This window comes from Lepidochelys kempii, chromosome 1 (assembly GCF_965140265.1).
Source record: "Lepidochelys kempii isolate rLepKem1 chromosome 1, rLepKem1.hap2, whole genome shotgun sequence".
NCBI lineage: Eukaryota > Metazoa > Chordata > Testudines > Cheloniidae > Lepidochelys > Lepidochelys kempii.
In genome coordinates this window covers 121,589,492-121,616,181 of record NC_133256.1, presented here as the reverse complement: position 1 = coordinate 121,616,181, position 26,690 = coordinate 121,589,492, and the positions used below count along the sequence as shown (strand labels likewise).

General features: G+C 40.9%; 1 protein-coding gene across 1 annotated transcript in view; it reads left to right on the top strand.

Moving 5' to 3' along the window:
• The window catches only part of OCA2 (OCA2 melanosomal transmembrane protein), a 283,538-nt gene that overhangs the window by 53,104 nt on the left and 203,744 nt on the right, over window positions 1–26,690 (top strand). Inside the window, exons 4-8 of the mRNA XM_073327707.1 lie at window positions 3,796–3,853; window positions 5,570–5,642; window positions 17,623–17,780; window positions 19,175–19,257; window positions 19,617–19,770. Of these exons, the coding sequence (XP_073183808.1) occupies window positions 3,796–3,853; window positions 5,570–5,642; window positions 17,623–17,780; window positions 19,175–19,257; window positions 19,617–19,770 (526 nt within the window). The remainder of the gene's footprint in view (window positions 1–3,795; window positions 3,854–5,569; window positions 5,643–17,622; window positions 17,781–19,174; window positions 19,258–19,616; window positions 19,771–26,690) is intronic.

Here is a 26,690-nt window from a genome sequence, read left to right as displayed (position 1 = left end):
CTTTAGCCTTATTAAAGACTGAGGCAAAGTATTTGTTTAGATATTGGGCCACGCCTAGATTATCCTTGACCTCCACTCCATCCTCAGTGTTTTGCGGTCCCACTTCTTCTTTCTTTGTTTTCTTCTTATTTATATGGCTATAGAACGTTTTACTATTGATTTTAATTCCCTTTGCAAGGTCCAACTCTACTTGACTTTTAGCCTGTCTCGCTTTATCCCTACATGTTCTGACCTCAATAAGGTAGGTTTCCTTGCTGATCCCTCCCATCTTCCACTCCCTGTATGCTTTCTGCTTTTTCTTAATCACCTCTCTGAGATGCTTGCTCATCCAGCTTGGTCTACAACTTCTGCCTATGATTTTTTTCCCCTTTCTTGGGATGCAGGCTTCCGATAGCTTCTGCAGCTTTGATTTAAAGTAATCCCAGGCCTCCTCTGCCTTTAGATCCATAAATTCTTCAGTCCAATCCACTTCCCTAACTAATTTCCTTAATTTTTGAAAGTCAGCCCTTTTGAAATCAAAAACCCTAGCTGCAGATTTATTTTTGTTAATCCTTCTGTTCAGTTTGAATTGAATTAGTTCATGATCACTTGAACCAAGATTGTCCCCTACAACCATTTCTTTTATGAGGTCCTCACTACTCACCAAAATGAAATCTAAAATGGCATCCCCTGTAGTCGGTTCAACCGTATGGAGTGGAAATCTATCAACTTCATGAAAAAACTCGTACAGATACATACAGACATCATCTTCCTTTCCAAATGCAAACAGATGGACATCATAGCAAAAGGACTGAAGGTAAAAAATCCATTACAATCTACATACCACACAGACTATGATGACAGCTTGTGCCACATACATTCAAAGAAACTGCGGAACCATCTAATCAACATCCTCTACAGCAAACAGGGAAAGATTAAGAGTGCGCTCTCAAAACTGGATACTCTCATAAAAAAACAACCTTCCACACAAACTTCCTCGTGGCTGGACTTTACAAAAACTAGACAAGCCATTTACAACACACACTTTGCTTCTCTACAAAAGAAAAAGTACACTAAATTATCTAAACTACTACATGCCACAAGGGGCCACAACAGTAGTTCCCTTAACCCACCCAGCAATATTGTTAATCTGTCCAACTATACTCTTAAGACAGATTCTTCTGCTGGGCTATCTCGGGGCCTCTCCTTCTGTCCCTCCACCCCCACGAACATGATACAGTTCTGTGGTGACCTAGAATCCTATTTTTGACGTCTCTGACTCAAGGAATATTTCCAACACACCTCTGAAAAACATACTAACCCACAGAGACCTTCCTACCAAGACTACAAAAAGAAGGATTCTGGGTGGACTCCTCCTGAAGGTTGAAACAACAGGCTGGACTTCTACATAGAGTGCGTCCGCCGACGTGCACGGGCTGAAATTGTGGAAAAGCAGCATCGCTTGCCCCATAACCTCAGCCGTGCAGAACACAATGCCATCCACAGCCTCAGAAACAACTCTGACATCATAATCAAAAAGGCTGACAAAGGAGGTGCTGTCGTTGTCATGAATAGGTTGGAATATGAACAAGAGGCTGCTAGGTAGCTCTCCAACACCACTTTCTACAAGCCATTACCCTCTGATCCCACTCAGGGTTAACAAAAGAAACTACAGCATTTGCTCAAGAAACTCCCTGAAAAAGCACAAGAACAAATCCGCACAAACACACCCCTGGAACCCCGACCAGGGGTATTTTATCCGTTACTCAAGATCCATAAACCTGGAAATCCTGGACGCCCCATCATCTCAGGCATTGGCATCCTGACAGCAGGACTGTCTGGCTATGTAGACTCCCTCCTCAGGCCCTATGCTACCAGCACTCCCAGCTATCTTCGAGACACCACTGACTTCCTGAGGAAAGTACAATCCATCGGTGATCTTCCTGAAAACACCATCCTGGCCACTATGGATGTAGAAGCCCTCTACACCAACATTCCACACAAAGATGGACGATAAGCCACCAGGAACAGTATCCCTGATAATGTCACGGCAAACCTGGTGGCTGAACTTTGTGACTTTGTCCTCACCCATAACTATTTCACTTTTGGGGACAATGTATACCTTCAAATCAGCGGCACTGCTATGGGTACCCGTATGGCCCCACATTTTTATGGCTGCCTTAGAACAACACTTCCTCAGCTCTCGTCCCCTAATGCCCCTACTCTACTTGCACTACATTGATGACATCTTCATCATCTGGACCCATGGAAAAGAAGCCCTTGAGGAATTCCACCATGATTTCAACAATTTCCATCCCACCATCAACCTCAGCCTGGACCAGTCCTCACAAGAGATCCACTTCCTGGACACTACGGTGCTAATAAGCGATGGTCAATAAACACCACCCTCTACCGGAAACCTACTGACCGCTATTCCTACCTACATGCCTCCAGCTTTCACCCAGACCACACCACACGATCCATTGTCTACAGCCATTTGTTCCAACCCCTCAGACAGAGACAAACACTTACAAAATCTCTATCAAGAATTCTTACAACTACAGTACCCACCTGCTGAAGTGAAGAAACAGATTGACAGAGCCAGAAGAGTACCCAGAAGTCACCTACTACAGGACAGGCCCAACAAAGAAAATAACAGAACGCCACTAGCCATCACCTTCAGCCCTCACCTAAAACCTCTCCAACGCATCATCAAGGATCTACAACTGATCCTGAAGGACGACCCATCACTCTCACAGATCTTGGGAGACAGGCCAGTCCTTGCTTACAGACAGCCCCCCAACCTGAAGCAAATACTCACCAACAACCACACACCACACAAGAGAACCACTAACCCAGAACCTATCCTTGCAACAAAGCCCGTTGCCAACTGTGCCCACATATCTATTCAGGGGACACCATCATAGGGCCTAATCACATCAGCCACACTATCAGAAGCTCGTTCACCTGCACATCTACCAATGTGATATGTGCCAGCAATGCCCCTCTGCCATGTACATTGGCCAAACTGGACAGTCTCTACGTAAAAGAATAAATGGACACAAATCAGACGTCAAGAATTATAACATTCAAAAACCAGTCGAGGAACACTTCAATCTCTTTGGTCACTCGATTACAGACCTAAAAGGGGCAATTCTTCAAGAAAAAAACTTCAAAAACAGACTGCAACAAGAGACTGCTGAATTGGAATTAATTTGCAAACTGGATACAATTAACTTAGGCTTGAATAAAGACTGGGAATGGATAAGTCATTACACAAAGTAGAACTATTTCCCCATGTTTATTCCCCCACTGTTCCTCAGACGTTCTTGTCAACTGCTGGAAATGGCACACCTTGATTACCACTACAAAAGGTTTTCCCCCCCTTCCCGCTCTCCTGCTTGTAATAGCTCACCTTAAGTGATCACTCTCATTACAGTGTGTATGGCAACACCCATTGTTTCGTGTTCTCTATGTAAATAAATCTCTGCACTGTATTTTCCACTGAATGCATCCGATGAAGTGAGCTGTAGCTCACGAAAGCATATGCTCAAATAAATTTGTTAGTCTCTAAGGTGCCACAAATACTCCTTTTCTTTTTAAAAGTAGCTTTGTATTTGTGAGGACAACAAGATTGGGCTCCAGAATGGCAATAGACAATTGCTTGCATTTTAGTGCCTATATTCAGTAGTCTATGGGGAAACTCAGTTCTCTGGCTAATCATGTTATTTTCTATCTAAAAAATTTCCTTATGATCAAACACAAATAATGTTTCTTTATGAAGTTTCTGTAAGTAACATTGTTCTTACCTTTCAGATGCTGTTTAAGATTCCTAAAAGTTTCAACCCTTTTTATCTTTGTAGTGGTGTGCTCTGTAAGTATTGGATTTGCAACGTTCTTTCATTTAATAGATTAGAATTAAATCAGTGTAATGATTTTAAATTGGAATTACTGTCGCTTTAGGCTAAATCCAATCCTGTGAGGGCAGTGAGGATCAATGGGCAAAAAGATGCTCAGGTCTCTTGTGGACTAGTTAACACTGGACCATACTGTGCCCCCAAGGGAACATGGAGAGGAGGCAGGTCCAGTTAATTAGCATGTATGTCACTGGCAGGTGTATAATGATTTTGAGATGGCTCCTCAAGTACCACTTCAAAACTTGGGGGGCTTTAGGGGTCAGTTTCTTCCTCTGCCAAAATGTCCACACTAACTCCTCCACTTCCCCCTCAAACTCTCGTGGAACTCCTTGTAGAGTGGCAAACAGGCATCTGAACCTCATGTGGGCTCTCTGCCTTCCCCAATGGCTGCTAAAATGTGGCTGTCGGAATCACTTCTGGTCAGCTAGCACAGGGAGGGGAGCTGCAGAAGGCTGCACTCTAGCAGCCATTGGGGAAGGCAGAGAAACTGTCCCAGGAATAAAGCTGGGAAGGTGAAAATAGTATATAGCTTCATATTCTAGCTAGTTCCCCCAGACCCAGCCCTTTTAAAAAATCTCTCCCGTTCTGACTGATGCCCTAATTCTAGTTCCTCTTTGTATCTCTAGAACCCTTTCCTCGTCCTCTTCTGTCTTCCCCTTCTTTAATCTTTGCTCTTTCCTTCTTTCTCTTTGCATTGTTCTAATACTCCTGTCTCTTTTCCCCATCCACAAGCAACATTTCTCTTAGTGTCTCTTGCCTTTAAATACCGTACGTGTGTTTTTAATTTCCATCTCTAATGAACTGTTCCTCATCTCTCCTCAAATCTCCCCTCTAGTCCATTGCCTGATTCTAGTTCTCTTCGCTCACTCTTGCATCGTTATCCTGGCTTTTCCATCCTTCTTGCCTCATCTTAACTGATCAACAGTGCTGTGTGAGGCAGCCAGCTCCCAAATTAAGTGGCTCCTTTCCTGGCTCTGTTGCTCCCTGCTGTACTATAATGACACAAATTGAACGCTTGAGAGGTGGAGGCAGAAAAAGAATGGAGGGAGACACTGATCCAGGATTCAGTAGCAGTCAGTGTTCTTGTGGAGGGAAGCTAGAGGCATAGCGGGGAGGTGGCTGAGTGGGCTCTGCAGCTGAGTTGTCAGATTGCTGCTGTTGACTGTTTGGGCAGTCCTAATGGAATCTGTTAACTGTTAGGCTGCAAGACGCTGCAGGTGTTTTGGAGGGTTGGAAATTATCTGCTTGCCTGACATGAGGAATCTTTTTCTGTCTGATAGAATTCCTGTAGCAGAGGGCACAATAAGCATTTATGTTTCCTCTCAGCCAGGGCAGGATTTGGACCTAACTTTCCAGACAGTTTCTTAAAACTAGCCTGCAACTTTGTCCTGGGAGAGACTTGATTACAATAAACAAAATTTATGACTTTGCTAGTTTAAATGTGGTGAAGGATTACACCTCAATACCACTGACTCTCTTTGAGAGTCACAGACTTGGTTTTAAGTTTGGGGAATATCAGCAATTGAAGTTAAATATACCTGAAAACATTATTGTGAATTATACATTTGTTTATAAGGTTCAAGGAAGGCCATTTCATATATTTTTTGAGACAGACTGGGTAAATAGATAACTCTTTAACAATTCAATGTATGCCCGTGTTTTGTTTGTTATAGATTTTATTTAGCACTTATGCAGGTCAAGGAGCACCCTGGCAGATGTTGGCTGTGTCACCATTGGAAAGCTACTGTATCCTTTAGCAATTTCTTTTTAATAAACAGAGAGAGAGCAGTGTGGTCACCGGTTATACTGATGATAAGCTGATTCAAAATGGCCGCTTTGCTGATTACTAAGTTAAATATTGACAGCGATTATTTCCTTAGAGTTTGTGATGCTACCTAACTGCCGTTATGCTAGCAAATTAATTTGGTCACAAACCTGTTTTCATAGTAACTTATCTAAATGATAATGAAGTGTGCAAAGGCCTGATTTTCCTATTTCTTCAACTGGACACCACTTGACCGCTACTCATGTCTTAAAAAAGGAGCTGAAGTTCATAATGAAACCTGATCACAATATGCAAAATGTAAACAACAGAGGTGTAAGGTCACAATGACAGAAAAATCCCAAAACTAGTTCCCCCAAAGATATGACTAGTTTAAATGTGAATTAAAGTTATTAATAATACATTTTAATAAATAACCCTTATCATAGTTTACCTATAATATATAATTAATAAGCAAGAAGATGGACAGAATCTTTTTTTCTTGTTAATGTCCAGTGAAGTTGTATTTAGAAAATGAAAAATGGACGCGGTGATGGAGATTTGAGTAGAAGCTTTGAGTCCTTGATGATGATGGTGGAATACTACTTCCTTTGTGAATTATATGAAGTTGAACTCCCAGTATGATGCTGTGGCCAAAAGGGGTAACACAATCCTTGGAAAAGAGGGGATTATTGAGTAGTTGAGAGGTGATTTTACCCATCTATTTGACACTGGAGCGACTGCTACTGGAATACTGTGTCCGGTTATGATGTTCACAATTCAAGAAGGATGTTGATAAATTTGAGAGGGTTCAGAGAAGAGTCACAAAAATGATTAAGGAATTAAAAAACATGCCTTATAGCACTAGACTTAAGGAGCTTAATTTATTCAGTTTAACAAAGAGAAGGTTAAGGGATGACTTGATGGCAGTTTATAAGTACCTACATGGGGAACAAATATTTGATAATGGGCTCTTCAGTATAGCAGAAAAAGGTATAACATGATCCAATGGCTGGAAGTTGAAGCTAGATAAATTCAGACTGGAATAAGGCATACATTTTTAACAGTGGTATAATGGAACCATTGGAACAATTTACCCTGGGTTGTGGTGGATTCTCCATCACTGAACATTTTAAAATCAAGATTGGATGTTTTTCTAGAAGACATGCTCTAGGAATTATTTTGGGGAAATTCTATGGTCAGACTAGATGATCACACTGGTCCCTTTTAGTCTTGGAAGGGTGCTAATTCAAATATTTCCTGGAGCACAAATTCTGCTCTTTGCCCTCCCCCTGGCAGGGACCCTCCTCCAATTCCTGCTCCACACCCCACACAGACCCCTGGTCTCCTTTGGCTGGGGAATTTCTCCTCTCTCTTACCCACACAGTGAATGAACTGATACTGCCAGGAGTCCAGTTCTCAGTCGATTCCCTTGCACTTCACTGTACAGGGGCAGATGCCCCATATACCAGGTCACAACACTATTTGGCCTGGCTACCCCTCCATCTGTACAGAGGGGAAGTTTGGTCAGATCTGAGTGGTGTTGTGACACCATGTATCAGATCACAATGACACCCACTGAAATTTGGCCCAGTTGCCCTTCTGTCTGGACAGAGGGCTGGCTGGGTCAAATTTCAGTGACGTCACAACCACACAGCTGGAGCAATGCTCTGGACTGCTCCAACAGCAGCCACACTGATGTAGGAGGGGACCACTGCTTAAAAGTGCTTGGAGCATCTCCCCCGTGGCCCAGCTTCATAGCCTATGGAACTTTGAGCAAGCACCAAAACCTTGAGGGGAGGGGGCATTCATTTCATTTCCCCGCTCCTGACACCTCTAATTGGCACCACTGTTTGGAACCTATGTGGGGGCGAGGAAGGAAGACATTTAATTTGATGCTTCTGTTGCTACTAATGTGAGCTGTTCGCTATACATGAACATTTAGTGAGTGATTAAATCCACCAATATTCTGGTGTTGAATCTGAGTTTTTAGTACCTTGAAATCTAAGTGTTAGACTATAGGGAATTAACATCTACAGACAGACTGAAAGATTAATAAGCACTGCCAGGCTTGCAAGTAATACACGGTATCATTATTAGGAAGGATTAAAATTCAAAATGATCTGGACAAATTGGAGAAATGGTCTGAAGTAAATAGGATGAAATTCAATAAGGGCAAATGCAAAGTACTCCGCTTAGGAAGGAACAATCAGTTGCACACATACAAATGGGAAATGACTGCTTAGGAAGGTCTTGTGGGAAAGAAGTGGCTCAAAGCTTGGAAGAATTTGAAGGAATCTCAGAACTGCAAAGTACTCCGCTTAGGAAGGAACAATCAGTTGCACACATACAAAGGGGAAATGACTGCTTAGGAAGGTCTTGTGGGAAAGAAGTGGCTCAAAGCTTGGAAGAATTTGAAGGAATCTCAGAACTACAATGCAAAGGAAGGTGTAAAAGTTATTACCTGCAACACTTTTCTTATAGAAGCAAAACATTTCTAGTTAAGGAGAGAAGCGTTCAACTAAGGATAATTGTAATAGGTGAGGCAAGGTAAATAAGTACTATGTCAAAGAAACACAGACTCTTCTTTAAATGAGGGGGCCATGGTATTTGGTTGGATTGCACAATACCTCTTTAGCATATCTCTGTGGATGGATAAATTGGAGAGAGTCCAGCGAAGGGCAACAAAAATGATTAGGGGACTGGAACACAAGAGTTATGAGGAGAGGCTGAGGGAGCTGGGATTGTTTAGCCTGCAGAAGAGAAGAATGAGGGGGGATTTGATAGCTGCTTTCAACTACCTGAAAGGGGGTTCCAAAGAGGATGGCTCTAGACTGTTCTCAATGGTAGCAGATGACAGAACGAGGAGTAATGGTCTCAAGTTGCAGTGGGGGAGGTTTAGATTGGATATTAGGAAAAACTTTTTCACTAAGAGGGTGGTGAAACACTGGAATGCGTTACCTAGGGAGGTGGTAGAATCTCCTTCCTTAGAGGTTTTTAAGGTCAGGCTTGACAAAGCCCTGGCTGGGATGATTTAACTGGGAATTGGTCCTGCTTTGAGCAGGGGGTTGGACTAGATGACCTTCTGGGGTCCCTTCCAACCCTGATATTCTATGATTCTATGATATAAGAACCCGAATTACCTTATCGAGCTGTCAGCTCCCACCTTTGGTCTGTGGATGATAGCAGCCTTGATTACCTGCTTGTCCACTTCCCTCTCAGCACCTTTGTACTTTCTCCTGTGCCAGAGCCTGCCATACATTGGGGAAATTCCCAGTCAAACTCAGTAATGCCATTTCCTTGTCCTTCAAATCACCCCTCAAAATTCACCTCTTCTATAACTGCACTCTAATAACGACAAGGCAGGTGGTGAGCTGTGATTACTTTCCCCAATTGGCTAAGAATTGAGCACATCTGATTATTTTTTGTTACCTACACACTGCACACTAGAATCATAGAATTGTAGGGTTAGGAGGGACCATAATGGTCATCTAGTTTAAACCCCTGCCAAGATGCAGGATTTTTTGTGTCTAAACCATCCAAGACAGATGGCCATCCAGCCTCCTTTTGAAAACCTCCAGTGAAGAAGCTTCCACAACTTCCTGAGGCAGTCTGTTCCATTGTCCTACTGTTCTTACAGTTAGGAAGATTTTCCTGAGATTTAATCTAATATGCTGTAGTTTGAACCCATTGTCCTGCCCTCTGTGGCAAGAGAGAACAATTTTTCTTATGGCAGCCTTTCAAGTATCTGAAGACCTCTGTCATATTCTCCTTTAATCTCCTCTTTTCCAAACTAAACATACCCAGTTCCTTCAGTGTTTGCTCGTATGGCTGGCATTCCATCCCTTTGATCATCTTTGTCACTCACTGCTGGATCCTTTCCAGTTTCTCTATATCCTTTCTATACAGTGGTGACAAAAATTGGACACAGTACTCTAGCTTAGGCTTAACTAGCTCTGAGTAGAGTGGTACTATCGCTTCCTGTGACTCGCATGCTGTGACTCTGTTAAACCTAATATTGATTTTTTTTTTTGCAACAGCATCTTATTGCTGACTCACGTTGAGGTTGTGATCCACCACAACTCCCAGATCCTTCTCAGCAGTGCTGTTGCCAAGCCAGTTATCCCCCATTCTGTATTTGTGCATTTGGTTTTTCTTCCCTAAGTGCAGCACCTTACATTTGTCTTTGTTGAATTTCATTTTGTTGTCAATAGTCCAGTTCTTCAATTTATCAAGATCTCTCTGAATTTTAGCTCTATTCTCCGAAGTATTGGCAACCCCCGCCCCCAGCTTTGTTTCATCTGCAAATTTGATCAGTATGCTCACTACTCCTAAATCCAGGTCATTAATAAAGATTTAAACAACACTGGACCCAGAACAGATCTCAATGGAACCCCACTTGATACCTCTCTCTAATCCGACATCATTCCATTAATAATTTCTCTCTGTTTGCGGTTGTTTAACCAATTATGTATCCACTTAATGGATAGCCCACATTTCTCCAGTTTAATTATCAGAATGTCATGTGGAACTGTGTCAAAAGCCTTGCTCAAATCCAGGTATATTATGTCCATCACATTCTCCCTAGCCAAACCAGTTACCCTGTCAAAGAAGGAAATCAAGCTGGTTTGGCATGATTTGTTCTTGGTAAATCCACTCTGGCTGCTAGTGATTGCCCCTTCATTCTCCAGGTATTCACAAATTGAATCTTTTATACATTGCTCCAGGTATTGAAGTCAGGATGACTGGTCTATAGTTCCCCAGCTTCTCCTTTTTCCACTTTTAAAAAAAGATGGGCACTATGTTAACACTTTCTCCAGTCTTCTGGGACGTTTCCTGTCATCCATGAGTTTGTAAATATTGCTAGAGGTGCGGAGATTTCTTCAGCTAATTCCGTCAAGTGAATAGCACCCAGCACTGCTGATTTGAATTCATTCAGATTGGTCTGACGTGTTCTATGGTTATCCTGATATGCATCCCTTCCTCTTTATTGTCTATGGTAACTTCATTAGTCGTCTGGTCACTTTATTTTTTTATGAGAAGACTGAAGCAAAGTAGGCATTGAGCAGCTCTGCCCTCCTATCGTCTTCTGTTACCCGCTCACCTTCTCCATTGAGCAGCGGACCCAACCATCCCTTATCTATCTTTTTTTGTCTGAAATATTTGGAGAACCCTTTCTTGTTGTCTCTAACATTCCTTGCCAGGTGTGACTTTCCTGATTTTGTCCCTAAACACTCTCACTTTTCCCATGTATGCTTCCTTGGCAACATGCCCCTCCTCCCATTTCCTGTATGTATCCCTTTTCATTTTTAGATAGCTAAAAAGCTTGTTGTGCAGCCACATTGGCCTCGCGTGGCTCTTATCTTTCCTCTGTATCGGAATAGCTTGATGTTGAGCTTCTAGTGTTACATCTTTTAAGAACTGCCAGCCTCCTTTGATTCCTTTTCTTTCTAATTGGTCTTTTCATGGGACTGTGCTTACTACTTCTCTGAGTTGGTTGAAATCTGCCTTTCTGAAGTCCAGTGTCCTTGTTTTGCTGTTCTCATGTCCTTCTTTCCATAGGATCTTGAATTTTATCAGATCACAATCTTTCCCCAAGTTACCGACCACCTTCATGTTTACAACTAATTCATCTCTTTTGGTTAAAACCAGATCCAAAATGTAGATTCCATAATTGTTTCCTCAACTTTCAAGATCAGAAAGCTGTCCCCTACACATTCTAAGAATTTGAAGCATGTATTAGGTTTTGCTGCAATAGTCTTCCAACAGATATCAGGAAAGTTAAAATCTGCCATTAATATTAGCTCATGTGTGTTAGCTAATCTTGTTACCTGCTTGCAGAATGACTCATCCACTTCCTCTTCCTGTTTTGGTGGTCTGTTATAGACCCCCACCATAACATCGCTCTTTTCTTTCCCCTTGTTATCCTCACTCAGAGACTCAGCACTTCCCCTTGGAGCTCAGAGCAAGTGTATACATTCTTGTTGTACAATACAACACCACCTCCTTTCCCCCCCCATACCTAACCTTTCAGAACAAGCTATATCCCTCATTGCTGGTACTCCAATCATGGGAGTTGTCCCACCAAGTCTCTGTGATACCAATTAAGTTATAATTTTCTTCATATACCATGACTTCCAGTTCTTGTCCATCCTCCTTGACCCGTTTGTTTGTCATGTCTTGTCTTTTTTAGATTGTAAGCTTGTTGGAGGAAGGAGTGCCATTTACTCTGTGTTGATACAATACCCAGCACTTGAGGCCCCAACTTGGTTGGTGTCTTTGTGCCACCACTGTATAAATATTAGCAATATTTGAGGTTCATCCTGTGGCTAAGTTCTGAGCAATTCACAACTATCTCTTAAATTGACCAATAAGATATGAGGCCAAAGTGTTTCTGGTCAGTGATTTTCAACAAAAATATTTAGAGTTTTTTGGTGTATGGGGGGAGGGGTGACATGGGGGAGGAAGATATAAGCTAATGAGAAGGAAAAAAAGAGGAGAGAGAAGTTGAGAATGTTAGTTATCGTGATTATGGCTGAAGGTGCATGAGTTTCGAAATCACAGATTGAATGATCAATGCAATTACTTCAGTCATGGAGCAGGCAGAGGTCATTGTAAAACCTTTTAATCATCATGCCATTAAGAGCTGGGGGCAGATGTTCATCAGTAATATCAAAAAACGTTTTTCCTTTCCCTGAACAATAACCAATTAACCCACCCCTCTTCCCATTCTTAGATACAATAGTCTTGGTGACTGACTAGAGATGCAGTAGGATTTTTTAGTCTTTTGTGTCTGCCTTTTTGGGTTTTTTTTTATTGCCGTAGCTCTGTTTAATCAGTGTGTACTTCTCAGATTTCCTGCTGCAGAACAAATGTTAAGTGTCCCCTTGTACTCATTTGTACTGTCTGCAAGGTGCTGAGCCCTCTAGCTCTGATCCAGCAAAGAACTTAGGCGTATGCTTAATGTTAGGCATGTACCCCAGTGCTTTGCTGGATTGGGACCAGAGTGCCCAGCACCCTGCAGGATTGAACCCTAAATGCACTAATAGTACAAATATTAGGCAAAAAGTGGGCCGTGAACTTTAACAAACTGAAGCCTCCAAGGAAACATTTCCCTCCATCCCCCAAGAAACCTCCTACTCATAGCTGCCCTTCATTCATTCCTCCCCCAACATCCCTGGTATCACCTCTAGAGGAGCACCCAGATAATGTGTGGCTGTGGCCCCACTCCTACTGTTGGTGGGGAACTGCTGGCCGTTGCTCCCATCTTTGATCTCTGTGGAAAGGATAATTTTGAAAGTTGCCTCCCTTCTAATCCATGGTCTCTTCTGAGACGACAAGAGGCCTGATTCCTGTACCAGGGTTCTGCTGTGTCCAGTTCTTTGCTCAGCTGAGGGTCAGTAGCTCATATGGCTGAGGGAGTTAGCAAGGGAAGTTTCAGGGTTTCTGTAACAACTATATATGCTAGGAAACCCCAGAGTTCCTAGCATGGAGTTACTTTGGAACCCCTTAGGTCTTCTGATGCACTTTGCTAAACATTATGGGATACCTTGTGGGCTTCATGCACTGCTAGCCATAGCAAGGGCGGGGGAATGTAGGTGTGTGGGTGAAGTAGGAATCAGAATACTTCCTGTACTCCCAAAAGAACCTGGGGATTCCTGGTGTGCTCAGCAGTAGATTAACACGCGGGCCCATGGCCAGGGCCCCCGGCCAATTTGGGGACACCCACAGGAGCATGTAGAAGTTGGGGGGCTACCGGCACCAGAACTGTGGCCCCACCCCTGCTCCTCCTCTTCCCACTGAGGTCCTTCCCCCTGATCAGGCCAGAAGTCAGAGCCAGGCCATGGTAAGAGCCACCAAAAGAACCCAGGCTGCTGTGGGGAGCCCTGGACCTTCCACCTGCCTTGGGTGAGGGGCTGGGGTGCCTGAGAGCAGTCCCCAGCCGGTTTCCCTACTCCCGAGGCATGCTGCCCAGGGCAGGTGGAAGGTTTGGGGGCTCCCCAGGGTGGCCCAGGCTCCCTGGGCAGCTCTTACCATTGCCTGGCTCCAGCTTCTGGCCTGGCTGGCGGCGGGTCTTCGGGGGGGAAAGAAGAGGAGCTGGGGGTGGGGCACCATATAAGGGGGCACTAAGGCCCACCTCAGCCCGCCCCACCAGGAAGAGGCTGGTGCTGCTAGCTGCTAAAGCCAGTGGAGGAGTCTCCCTTCTCAGAGAACCTCCATGTGTTGTGGAGCCACCACAGAAACTCCTACATACCCCCCTGCCTTTTTCCTGTGCTTTGCGGTGAGGGAGCTGTAGTAAGAAAGAGTCCTGGGGCTTGTTGGGTGGAAAGGAAATTGCCAGTTTCCCCTATTGGGAAAAATTCCTCTCTCCGGGTGCACGGACGATAATGAACCTTGACTCCAGGCTCAGTGTGAGTTGGGTCTTTCCCTGCAAATGTTTTGTGCATCACTTTGCTTTGATAAGCTTCTGAAATGAATCCAGTTAGCAATGCACTGAAATCGTTAAAATGAACAGACGTCATTCAAATCAGACCTTTGAAAATTATCCCAGTTTGACTCAGAAGCATAGCTGTAGTTTTCCCACAGCAGAAGTGTTTTGAAAACATCAGATTGTGTCTTAGATGCAGTCTATGATCTGCAGTGACATAACAGGGGAAAAAAAGATGAGACTGAGTATTGTTTGGAACGAGATAACCCCAATGGGATTTCAATTTAAGTTCCTCAGCTTAGACCTGTGAAAGTTATTAAGTTTCATGTGTGATCAAATATAGGACCTTCTTGCTAGGACTTTTTCTTATGGTTTCATGTTTGAACAGTGACAAATGAATAATAAAGCTATGTAGGAAGAAAATATTTTGTATGAAGGCACCATTGTGCATACCTTGAAAATAAGTTTTCCTTTTTCTGATGACTTTGTTTCCTCTGTAGTAGCTCCTGAATGTGTCATCTGTATAATTAGAGGATTTATGTTGGATGTATTGTGTGGAAGGAAGCTGTCATAATTATATGCACCTGAAGCTTTTTTGTAGAAATAAATTATTGACTGCACTCATAATGGTGTACATAATGGCTGTCAAAGGTGCCCCAAGTCATTAGGTTAATGAATACAGGTCAGCAAGACTTTTGAAGGACAATGATTAATGCCTCTCATTAGAGCTGTTGATATGGTTTCAATAAAGATTTGTGCCATTGCACTGGAGTGTGGAAACTGTGACAGCAAGCAACTCTGGAAAACTGCAGCAATGGAAGAGAAATGTAATGTCAAGTTTGCTAGGGACAACATGTGAACTTTCCTGTTTGGAATTTGTTTAAAGAAACAAGTGCTGACTTCTTCATTGCTGCTTTGCATTTTTTTAATTCACCATCTTGTGTAATTATCCCTTTTAAACAAACGTTTGAGTGGATACATTGCTTGGGAAAGGTGTTGGATGTTCTGACAGCTCTGGAGACTGCAGTCTTCTCTCCACAAATCAGGGTACAGAGGTACATGCGTCCTCATTATGCACTGGTAATAAACCCTGACGTGGAGAGACCTATTTTTTTTTTTCGCACAGGAGCGTGGTTCAGTGTCCATGCTCATTCAGCCTCTCTCTTGAGCACTAATGAGTGTGCAACATTTTAATTCTTTGTAAAGATGTAGGAACTTCAAATATCAAACCCAAACATTCTGTATTAGAACACTCAGAGTGTGGTCAACCCGGGATAACTTCAGTTATTTTACTAGAGATCATTTAAAAGTCAGCTAAAGTGCTCTCCTATAGGTATTCAAACTAGTAAGAATGCTTTAAAAATTCTAAGTTGTGTGTTTTTTTCTTTCCTTGTGCAAACCTCTCAGTACTATGGGCAGTGAAACGTCTTTCTGGAAAACAAATTAATTGGCTGCAATGAATTTGTAAATAATGTTGCAACATTTTTACATCTCTTTGTAAAATGCCTCCATTAAATGTCGGGTGATAACGCCCTACTTCAGCAACGCTTTTATGCACTTTTATAAATTCCATAATTTAAGTAGTATTTAATGATGTGCTTAAATGTAAACGTGTGCTTTGCTGAACCACAGCCTCAATGCTGAAAATTTGTAAGTGAAATTGTGAAAAAGTCAAATTCCAGATTAGTTACATCAGCATGTAGCATACTGTTTTCAGTATTTCCCATCCTGTTCCTTATGTATCCTAACTTTTTGTTGGCTGCACGTTGAATATACATCTTTACTGAGCGGCCCACATGATGCCCAAATCAATGTGTGCCTCCTGCTCTAAATGGCAACCGGGGTTTCAAATGTGTCATTCAAGCCTGTTGTCATGCTGGGTTGTAGGCAGCCAGACCTAGTGCTAAAAGCCAGAGTCAAGAGTCAGCAGGATACCAGGAGGTCAGAATCAGGAGACAAACTGGTAAGGTTAGGAACCATGATTCAGGAACTGGAGTCAGGCCAGGTCAGGATAGCAGGGGGTCAGAGGCAGGACACAAACTGGAGGTTAGGAACCACAAGTCAGATGTTGGGAGTCAAGGTGGGTTGTGATGCCAGGAAGTGAAGCCTGGGAAGCAGGAGCAGAGCATGAGGTGTGACTTTTCCCAGGACCCTTACAGGCCTGGGTTCAGGAGCTGTGGGTCATGACATCTGTAATTGGTGGAAACCACACACCACACAACAGAACCACTAACCCAGGAACCTATCCTTGCAACAAAGCCCGTTGCCAACTGTGTCCACATATCTATTCAGGGGACACCATCATAGGACCTAATCACATCAGCCACACTATCAGAGGCTCGTTCACCTGCACATCTACCAATGTGATATATGCCATCATGTGCCAGCAATGCCCCTCTGCCACGTACATTGGTCAAACCGGACAGTCTCTACGCAAAAGAATAAATGGACACAAATCAGACGTCAAGAACTATAACAATCAAAAACCAGTCAGAGAACACTTCAGTCTCTCTGGTCACTTGATTACGGACCTAAAAGTGGTAATTCTTCAACAAAAAAACTTCAAAAACAGACTCCAATGAGAGACTGCTGAATTGGAATTAATTTGCAAACTGGATACAATTAAATAGAATAGAATAGGCTTGAATAGAGACTGGGAGTGGATGGGTCATTACACAAAGTAAAACTATTTCCCCATTTTCATTTCCTCCCGCTCCCCACTGTTCCTCAGATGTTCTTGTCAACTGCTGGAAATGGCCCACCTTGATTATCACTACAAAAGGATTTTTTTTCTCTCCTGCTGGTAATAGCTCACCTTACCTGATCACTCTATGAAGTGAGCTGTAGCTCACAAAAGCTCATGCTCAAATAAATTGGTTAGTCTCTAAGGTGCCACAAGTACTCCTTTTCTTTTTGCGAATACAGACTAACACGGCTGTTACTCTGAAACCGCTCGTTACAGTGTGTATGGTAACACCCATTATTTCATGTTCTCTATGTATATAAATCTCTCCACTGTATTTTCCACTACATGCATCCGATGAAGTGAGCTGTAGCTCATGAAAGCTTATGCTCAAATAAATTGGTTAGTCTCTAAGGAGCCACAAGTACTCCTTTTCTTTCTGCGGATACAGACTAACATGGCTGCTCCTCTGAGACCTGTTGTTTATTATTCGTTCTTGACAACATGGACTTCCTTTTCCATCTAGTTGCAAGTTTACAGCAACAAAACAGCCTGTAACTTAAACTGGAAGGAGTGGGGATACAGTTGCCTCCCACATTCACAGCTGCTCCAGAAGTTGGCTTCTAGCACCACGGTTTTAAAAAAAAAAAAATGGCTACCTGTGATAACTGCATTTCACAGGGTGGGAATCTTTTTACATAGGTTGTGTTCTGAGAATAGTTTAGATCGCATTTGAGAGACTGCCTCATATTGCATTTTCCGTTTGAGTTAAGTACTATACTGTATTTCAATATAATGTGTAATCCTACATAATTACCACTGGAAGTTTAACCCTTAACGGATTTTCCATCAGCTATAAATATTACAGATTTTCGTGAATCCGCCCTGCTGAAGTTAGAATTAGGAGGACCTTTTGCAGCAGATGTGGTTGATCGGCGGGCAGAGGAATACATAGTAATGCAAATTGGGCACATAGAAGACCCTGGATCTAGAAGGAGACGTCAGCCGCAGGTTATGGTTTTTGCATATCATTGTCTTTGGAAATTTTGTGTCATGTCTTTTGAGATTCCTTTCTTTTACTGATACTGGGTTATCTCCATCAACATTACATGGATTTTTGTTTTTGCTGTGAAATGTACATTGATGTCGGCATTGGCTATGTTATTCGTAAATAGTAAAATTACATTTTATCTTGACCTTTCAGCATTGCATTTAACCCCTCTTTTTGGAACTTAATGAGCTCTGGGGACAACTCTGTCTGACATGACACTTAACATACAAGCACTTTTGTCTAAGAAGAAATCAAATTAGTGAAATTTGGCTTGAGGGTTTTGGGGGAAAGAAGCACACGAAGAAACAGACTTAAGGTGCTTTTTTGCACTTATGCAAACAGATTTTATGAAAAACGAGCTGATTAACTGAAGGGAGAGACAAATCAGAGTACTATCATGTGTGTTAATGTGTCTGCACATGTAATGCATGAAAATTAAAAGAAGCAACATAGTTTAAAAAATAACCATGACCATAGACACCTACTTTTTGGGGGGTGATTCTGTGTATATGGGTGGCCTGTGATTTGTTGTTGCATCACACCTTCATCATCAGCATTGTAACTGCATACAAACTCATGGTTACTATGGATAAGCTAATAAAAGCAGGTCCATTAGCTCATCAAGTCACATCACTGGGCACAATGTTGTCGAGGTAATTATAATGTTAAATCAGCATTTCTTACTGATGGGAGGGATGCTATAATTTGTACCAATTGTAACAATCCCCAAGAGATCTTTCTGCTAGCTTGGGATAGCCAGAGTACCGTTTGCTCCAGTCACCCACCTCTTGCTGGACACTTCCCTGGTCTGCCCAGGACACTGGGGTGAGGGCAGGTAGCTAAAAATTTTCTATGTTGACTTTATGCCACCAGGGGTTCCTTTTTCCAAAGGTATCCCCAGCTGGGTGTTTAAGACTGCTTTTTTCATTCTTTGTGCTGCTCCTCTGAGACAAGGGGACAGAGCAGGAATGAGGAATCTCGGCTACGATTTTTGACTGGACTTTGTCTCTTTAAATCCTTTTTGGCTCCAAAGAGAGAGACTCCCTGCACCCATATTTGAAATACACATTCCAGTGTGCATTCAGATAACTTGCCCACATATCAATGTGCAGCAACATATAATGTTGCAGAAGCTGTTTTTCCTGAGTTCTTTGTAGTCATTTCTCTATGTAAAGGACCAAATTCTGGCTGCAGTTTCCATTGGTCAATGATCTCCATACATCTTGGATGTAGACCAGAATTTAGACACACTCTGTGTAGACACCAAAATAAAAATGTGTAGAAAAATTGAACAGCCATGCACCGCTTTTACTGATCTTTAATTACTGGTGTTGTTAAATTGAATTTCTTGCAGATCTTATACAACTGGACTCTACCTTTAAATTCAAGACGAAATGAACAAGTTATCACAACTAGAATCTTTGAGATACTTAACAGGTTGGCAGAAACCAACTGTAATAAAAGTTTGTATAAACTGATGACGAATGCTATGAAAATATATTTTATTTTCTTTAAACAAAACTACTAAATTCCATCATTTTCTAATTCTTCAGACTGTCAGTAAAATATAAACTTTCCTAGTTTTTTAAAAGTAATTACAATACAGTCCTCCTATCCACTTCTTGGACTTAAGTTACATTCCAAGACATGGCATTTACAATCTGATATTCAAGTATCATAAAAGTTGCTTTACATTTTTTATTTTAACAAATGAAACAATTTTACAGTATTTTAAAAAATACAACAGTTGCTATTTCATTCTGTAAGGAAGCAGAACTTTTCTTTTTTTCCTACAGTAATGCAATCTCCGTAAACATTCAAGCTTTCCTACAGGAGTCTGAAATTGTTCTTCTCTCCATGAAGCATCAGTACCTTCATGCAAATATAGAGACACAAGTAACAATTGCATCAATCATCTTAGCAGGCGTTTATGTGCTTATCATATTGGAGGTAAGCCAGTGTATGCACTTTGTGTATCTGTGTGTGTGTGTGTCTGCTTTTGTATCTTTTTTGGCAGTTTAATATACTTTCCAAATCTGAAACCTTCCAGTACTTTCAGACATTGCTTAGGGCACAAACAAGACTCGCAAATATTTTGAAGGAAATTGGAATGAGTGGCAACTGATCCTAGTAGGTTATTACTAACTGCCTCCATAGTATTTGAGCAGCTCTTGGTTATTTCTCTCTATAGGAATCTTGTGGTATTTCCATTATATTTTTTAACTTGGCTCTGTAACAAAGTCAGTCTGGGTTGAAACTTGGTGGATAAGATCTCAAGTCAAAAGCAAATAACTGACACAAGTTAAAAAGTCACTTTGATCATTCCCTTCTCTAAGATACCTCAGAACAAAGTAGAAATCTTTTGCACATGTAAAACAGTAAAATAAACATTACTTTTATTTTTGAAACAATGACAATTTGAAATACCTACAGTGCATCCTTTAGGGAGGAAGGAGAGGATTTGAGTTAATATGAGGGAAGTCAAGGAATGAAGAACTTTAAACATTTATTCCAAGGCTACTAGATATCCAGTTTAACTCAAATATCTTATATCATGACTCAAGATGGTAGACATATGAGAAATGGTACAGGATTTATGTTTTGCCAGTCAACAAGTCTTTCTTGGATTGTAAATAACAACATGAATATGCTATAGCTAAAAGATGAGACATAGGAAATAATTCCTTCTACATTTACACCACTTTTATACTGGTGGAAGTCCATGGACTTCAACTGAGTTGCATTTGATTTTCACTGGTGCAGGTGAGAGGAGAATCAGGTCTATGGAGTGTCTCATAATGGCAATGTCTGGTTTGCTGATTATTCTTCCCTATCCATCATCATGATCTTTTTCATACTGTTACTCATTAAAATGCTAAATAAGATAAGGAATACCTTTCTTCCAATCCAATTTCAATAACAGAGACAGATGCCATTTGACAGAGGGTTAAAAGTTTAGATTATTCACTTCAGGAGTGGAGGTTTATTTATGAGGCTAAAACTGGCTCTATGTACTTTATAGATGTGTTATCTCAATACACTAAGTGTGAAGGGGGATGGTATATTGGATTTTGATTTAAAAGCATCAATATATGCAGCACATCATTGAAATAACCTTAATACATTTTAATGCCGCTTTTATTCTCCAAAATGTATGCAGTCCTTAGCAATTGCAAAAACATTAGGTTTTGAATTTGTGTGGTGACTGGGCTTTTTTGTGTGCAGATGTTTGCATGTTAGAGGCTACTCGTGAAGAATTCACAAGTCATAACAGCCAACAAAACTTTCAGGGACTGAGACTGCAGACACTAGACCATAAAGCCTGGAAATGCATGCATGTTCTTATTGTTCCTAGGAGAAATGTTTAAAATAACTGTAGCTGTTTTTTTTTTGCTAAAATATTAAGGGACCGATTCTACCCTGAGATGTGTGCTTCAGTGGAACTACTTCTGCAGATTCAAGGGTAGAAACAGCAATAAAAAACTGGAAAAATTATTTTTGTCATATTTCCATTGTAACTATTTTTTATTCTATATCTGAGTTTGCAAAATGGTAAAGTCTTTCATTGTATCAGCAGTTAGCTGCCTTCAAAATGGTATTTGTTTCAATGACAAACAGAGAAACTTTTAAATGGCAGAAATCAAAGGGGACAATCAACATTCCAACAGAATATGATGATTATCTGGTTTCCCCATGAATCACTTGCAGAATGTGAGTGACATAATTGATAAACAGTGACTTACCTTACATGCGCCATTTAAAACTGTGGCTTCTAGAGTAGTGATTTCTCAGTTCTTAGTGCTCCATTGTTCCATTCTCGCTGTCAGAGAAATCAATTCCCAGTCTTACAGAGATAATCTTTCAGTACTTTCCATTTTGTACATTGCTGCTGCTTTTCATTTTTCTGTCTTTTACACTTTCCCTTTGTTTTACTCATTTCCATTTATCAATTTAGTGTTCTCTGATCTTCGTTTAATTCATTTTTATAGCTCACTGTTTTGATTCACTGTGACATTGTAAAATATTTATCTTTTGAATTTGCCTTTAAAAAAAAAGCAAGGTGACTTTAGGAAAAATGGTCTAAGAGAGTTAATTACCTGTGTTCAAAGACTATGTAACATGTTGCATCTGACCAATAACATTTAACATGAACAGGAAAAGCCAAGTTAGGAAAGAACCAGCTACGCAAGGATTAGCCATTTAAATGGTTACATTAATTTATTCCCATATCTGGGAGCTCTGAACTGGGGAGGGAGGCCAATGCAGCCCAAACTTTGTCCAGTTTTTGTCATGGATGAAAGTTTGGATAAAGATCCAAAATTTCAGAAGCTTACCTAAACTCAGAACCGTACCTTCTTGGTGCCCTCTTGAGTTGTCTGTATAAACACAAGGCCATCTTCATCACCAAGCAAGAGTTTTTTCCTGCTTGTCATGTTCTGTAGTGGATCCTCTATGGAAAACTCACATTCCCTAGAATGCACTCCCACTCTGATGGCCCTTTCTTAGAATCATAGAATCGTAAGGGTAGAAGGGACTGCAAGGGCAATCTATTTTAAGTCCTCACCAAAATGCAGGATTTGTTGTGTCTAAACCATCCAGTACAGATGGCTATCTAGCCTCCTTTTGAAAACCTCCAATGAAGGAGCTTCCGTGACTTCTCTAGGCAGTCTGTTCCATAGTCCTACTGTTCTTACAGTTAGGAAGTTTTTCTTGAGATTTAATCTAAATCTGCTACACTGTTGTTTGAACCCCCACTCCCTTTTGTCCTACCCTCTGTGACAAGAGAGAACAACTTTTCTCCATCTTTTTTATGGCAGCCTTTCAAGTATTTGAAGACCACTTACATGAACCCCCTTAATCTCCTCTTATTCAAACTAAACATACCCAGTTCCTTCAGCCTTTGCTCAGATGTCTTGCATTCCATCCCTTTGATCATCTTTGTCACTTGCCTCTGGATCCTTTCCAGTTTCTCTACATCCTTCCTATACAGTGGTGGCCAATACTGGACAAAGTACTCCAGCTGAGGCCTAAGTAGAGCGGTACTATCACTTCCCATGTTTTGCATGCTATTGTTGTACCAATAAAATAAAAACCAGCAGGATCTTATTAAAGGGAAAAAGCAGGTCTGGTTTAATCTGTTTTTCCTGCTACCTTCTCGGAGGCCAGCAGGTCCCCTGCTACCTTCTTGGAGGCCAGCAGGTCTGGTTAACCTAATAGAAATGCCTAGTTCACTAGAGCTGGCGGTGTGCACACCAATATTTACAATAACTGAGGTTTTTTACCAATATTCCCCCTTTCGCAATTCTCCACCAAAATGTTGTACCAATAAAATAAAAACCAGCAGGATCTTATTAAAGGGAAAAAGGCAAAATACCACATTTATTGTGAATACAGAAAGAATCATAGTAAGCAGTTAGTTATAGCTATAACATTCCATTCAATCTCATATTTATTCACACATTCATTCATACAAACACACACACAGGTTCTGCAAGGTTATTGTCATAGTTACCAGCCTTAGAGTTGCTCATGCCAAGCCACTGGCCAGGTGGCCTGGACATGAGGAGGGAGCAGGGCCTTGTCAGATGCTCATCTGATGCTCCTGGAAATTGGTTTGCAGAATCAGACCCCAAAGTTCTCACTTTTTAGAGTCTATTTTTATAGGAATTTCTTCCTATGCCAGTCTATGGGAATTGCTTCATCATGCTGTTGCTGAATCAATCAGCAGATAGCACATTCCTGACAGCTCCAAGATGTTATCTTGTTCTTTGGTTCTCCCATTCTTGAGGCTGTTGGGTGGATTCCAGTCTGCCCTCCGGGTGGGGTCCTCTGGTTATTTCCACTTGACGCCTTCTTCAGCCGATGGACACTGGATTCTTAGGCTGGCACCTCCCTGATCATTCAGTTATTATCCACACCAAGCATCCATCCACATACATCCTCTATCTCTATTTTAATCACAATTGTTAATACAACAAAAGGGTGGGGAGTCTCTGGGTGCTGTTTCTGTTGTTAGAGTATTGCTTTGAGTCTCTCTCTGTGTGAATTGCTTTGAGAACAGACTCTGTCTTAGAATGTACTAACACAATTAGCAGCTTGCAAGTTTCATACATAGAGGGAGAGAAACAGTACCAAAAACCAAGAGACCTCTTAATTAGTAATACCCTGGAATTTAAACTCTGGGGAATCAAACTCATTTGTGATTTTAATACAGAACTTCTTTAATATGATCCAACACTATGCCTTTGTTAATGCAACCTAAAATTGCATTTGGTTTTTTGCAACAACATATCATTGCTACTTCATGTTGAGATGGTGATCTACCACAACTCCTAAATCCTTAGCAGTGCTACTGCCAAGCATTTATTCCCCATTCTGTATTTTTGCACTTCTTTTTTTTCCCCCTAAGTGTAGCATCTTACATTTATCTTTGTTGTCTTCTTCCCAACTTGTGCTACCAGCAGCAGCTCATTAACTATGGCAGAACTAGCTTCACCCTTGTGCACTGGTCTCTGCTGCAGTCATTCTCTTGGACTTTCCTGGAACTTGGATTTCAGTGACTCCCATTTCTGAAACCTTTGTGGTGGAGGTGGAAAAGGCTCAGTGCTGCAATCAATATCTCGGATTTCCCTGGAACTGGGATTTCAGTGAAAAAGGCTCGGTCCAGGGAATGGGCAAAAGTTTAGTTTGGTTCTTATTTTGCCTAAGCCAATTTGTCCATCTCTCACCATTTTGATTGTGGGGATAATTTTATAGTGTGAAACTAATGGTGTTCTGATGAAGTAAAATATTCAGATTTAGAAACTTAAGTGCATTGTTAAAGTGCATAATCATCCACCCAAACCATATTCTTGTGAATTTCACACTAGGGACCAAATTCTGTTCCATTTGCATGTATCCAACGAAGTGGGTATTCACCCACGAAAGCTCATGCTCCAATACGTCTGTTAGCCTACAAGGTGCCACAGGACTCTTTGCCACTTGTTCTATTACAGCATTGTAAATCTGTGTTGACCGCAAAGGGGAGTTACTTTGGATTTACACTGGTTGTCCTACAAGTAGAAGTTGTACCTAGTATTGATACTGCACTGTGGTAGAAATCATACTGTCTGTTAGATCTGCTGTCCTTCAGGCAAGACATTGTCATTATATTGATTTGTAGTCAGCTTCTTAAAAACATGTTAAGCATTTTTATTTTTAAATTGCAATACAAGTAAAGATAGATTCATTGGTCACATCTTACATATGCAAAAAAACCATCCCACCCCCCAAAAAACCCCAACCAACCCCCACCTCTACAATATCCAACTCAAACCAGCCTCCTGTAAAAGGAAAATCACCTTCACAATCATTTTGCTTTTATTGGACTCTGCTATATTTACCACAGACACCCAATGTTCTAGCATATAACCTTTTTGTCCGCTTATGAGCTGGCATTCTGCAACTGTGCTTAAATCCATTTAGTTTCTATGGCCATCTCACCTTCATTTTCCATTTGAAGTCTCCTTTATTCGTGTGACCATCCTTTCCTTCAATAACTTTGCATTGATTTTTTTAAGTTGATTTTTCCTCAAATATTGATCTGTTACCCTGGTGTATTTGGAGTTTCTATTGCTTTTATTTTATTGAAATAGCTCCTGTTTTAATTTCTTCTTCTCTTGGTTTTTCATTTGAAAAACACACTTTACCATGTTACATTTTATATTTTGAACCTTGGCATTTGTTTCTACTCTGTGTGCGTGTGTGAACTCCACACTTCTTATGATGTGTGGAATTAAAGTAAAAAACTTGTATCATGATGTAGAATTGTTGACAAGTATGCAGTATTTCATTTGGTTGTGAGTCACTGCAACTACACAGAAAATCAAACAAATGTATGTTTAAAAAGAATAATGTATAATAGGTTAACTATATTTTTCTTCTCATATCTGCCCTCTGTGATCCCTTCATGATTGATAAGTGATACAGAAAAGCTGAGACATAAATATGTTTGATGTTATTATATGAAGATATCTGTAATGAGATACAGACATCTGAAATATTGAATTGATGTTGATTTTCAAAGAATCACATTGAGAAAGTAAAAAGAACAGGAGTACTTGTGGCACCTTAGAGACTAACAAATTTATTTGAGCATAAGCATTCATGAACAACAGCTCACTTCATCGGATGCATTCAGTGGAAAATACAGTGGGGAGATTTATATACATAGAGAACATGAAACAATGGGTGTTACCATACACACTGTAACAAGAGTGATCACTTAAGATGAGCTATTACCAGAAGGAGAGTGGGGGGACCTTTTGTAGTGATAATCAAGGTGGGCCATTTCCAGCACTTGACAAGAACATCTGAGGTCCAACACACACATTTTTTAGAGTTAAGGTTGTGTGTATATTGCCCCTAAAAACACTTATAGCACATTTAAAAAAATCCTCTGAGTGAAAATACTAAATTATTTAAACTCAGAAAATTCACGGTTAAGGATTCAGTAAAGAAATATGACGAAGTCCTACTTCCAGTTGAAAGGGTCAAGCAGAAAAATTGATGCTAAGTGCAATGAAATCTTGATAACTTATTACATTTGTTTACTGAGAAGGTGTCTTGGTTTTGCATCAATCTCTATTCTATACCCACTCTTCTTTCAGTTTTCTTTTCAGTTAACCCTTGTGTCTATTTCTGTAATTAAAATAATTAATTCTATCACATTAACTCAAATTCAATAAACACTAGAATGCTATTTTTAGAGACAGAGCATACGCCAGTAAAACTAACATGTATAGAATCTTATACTGATCCCGTTGTATCCTTCAACTTTGTGGTGGTAAAACATCTTTGACTTTTGCCCTTCTGTCCTTATATACTAGTAT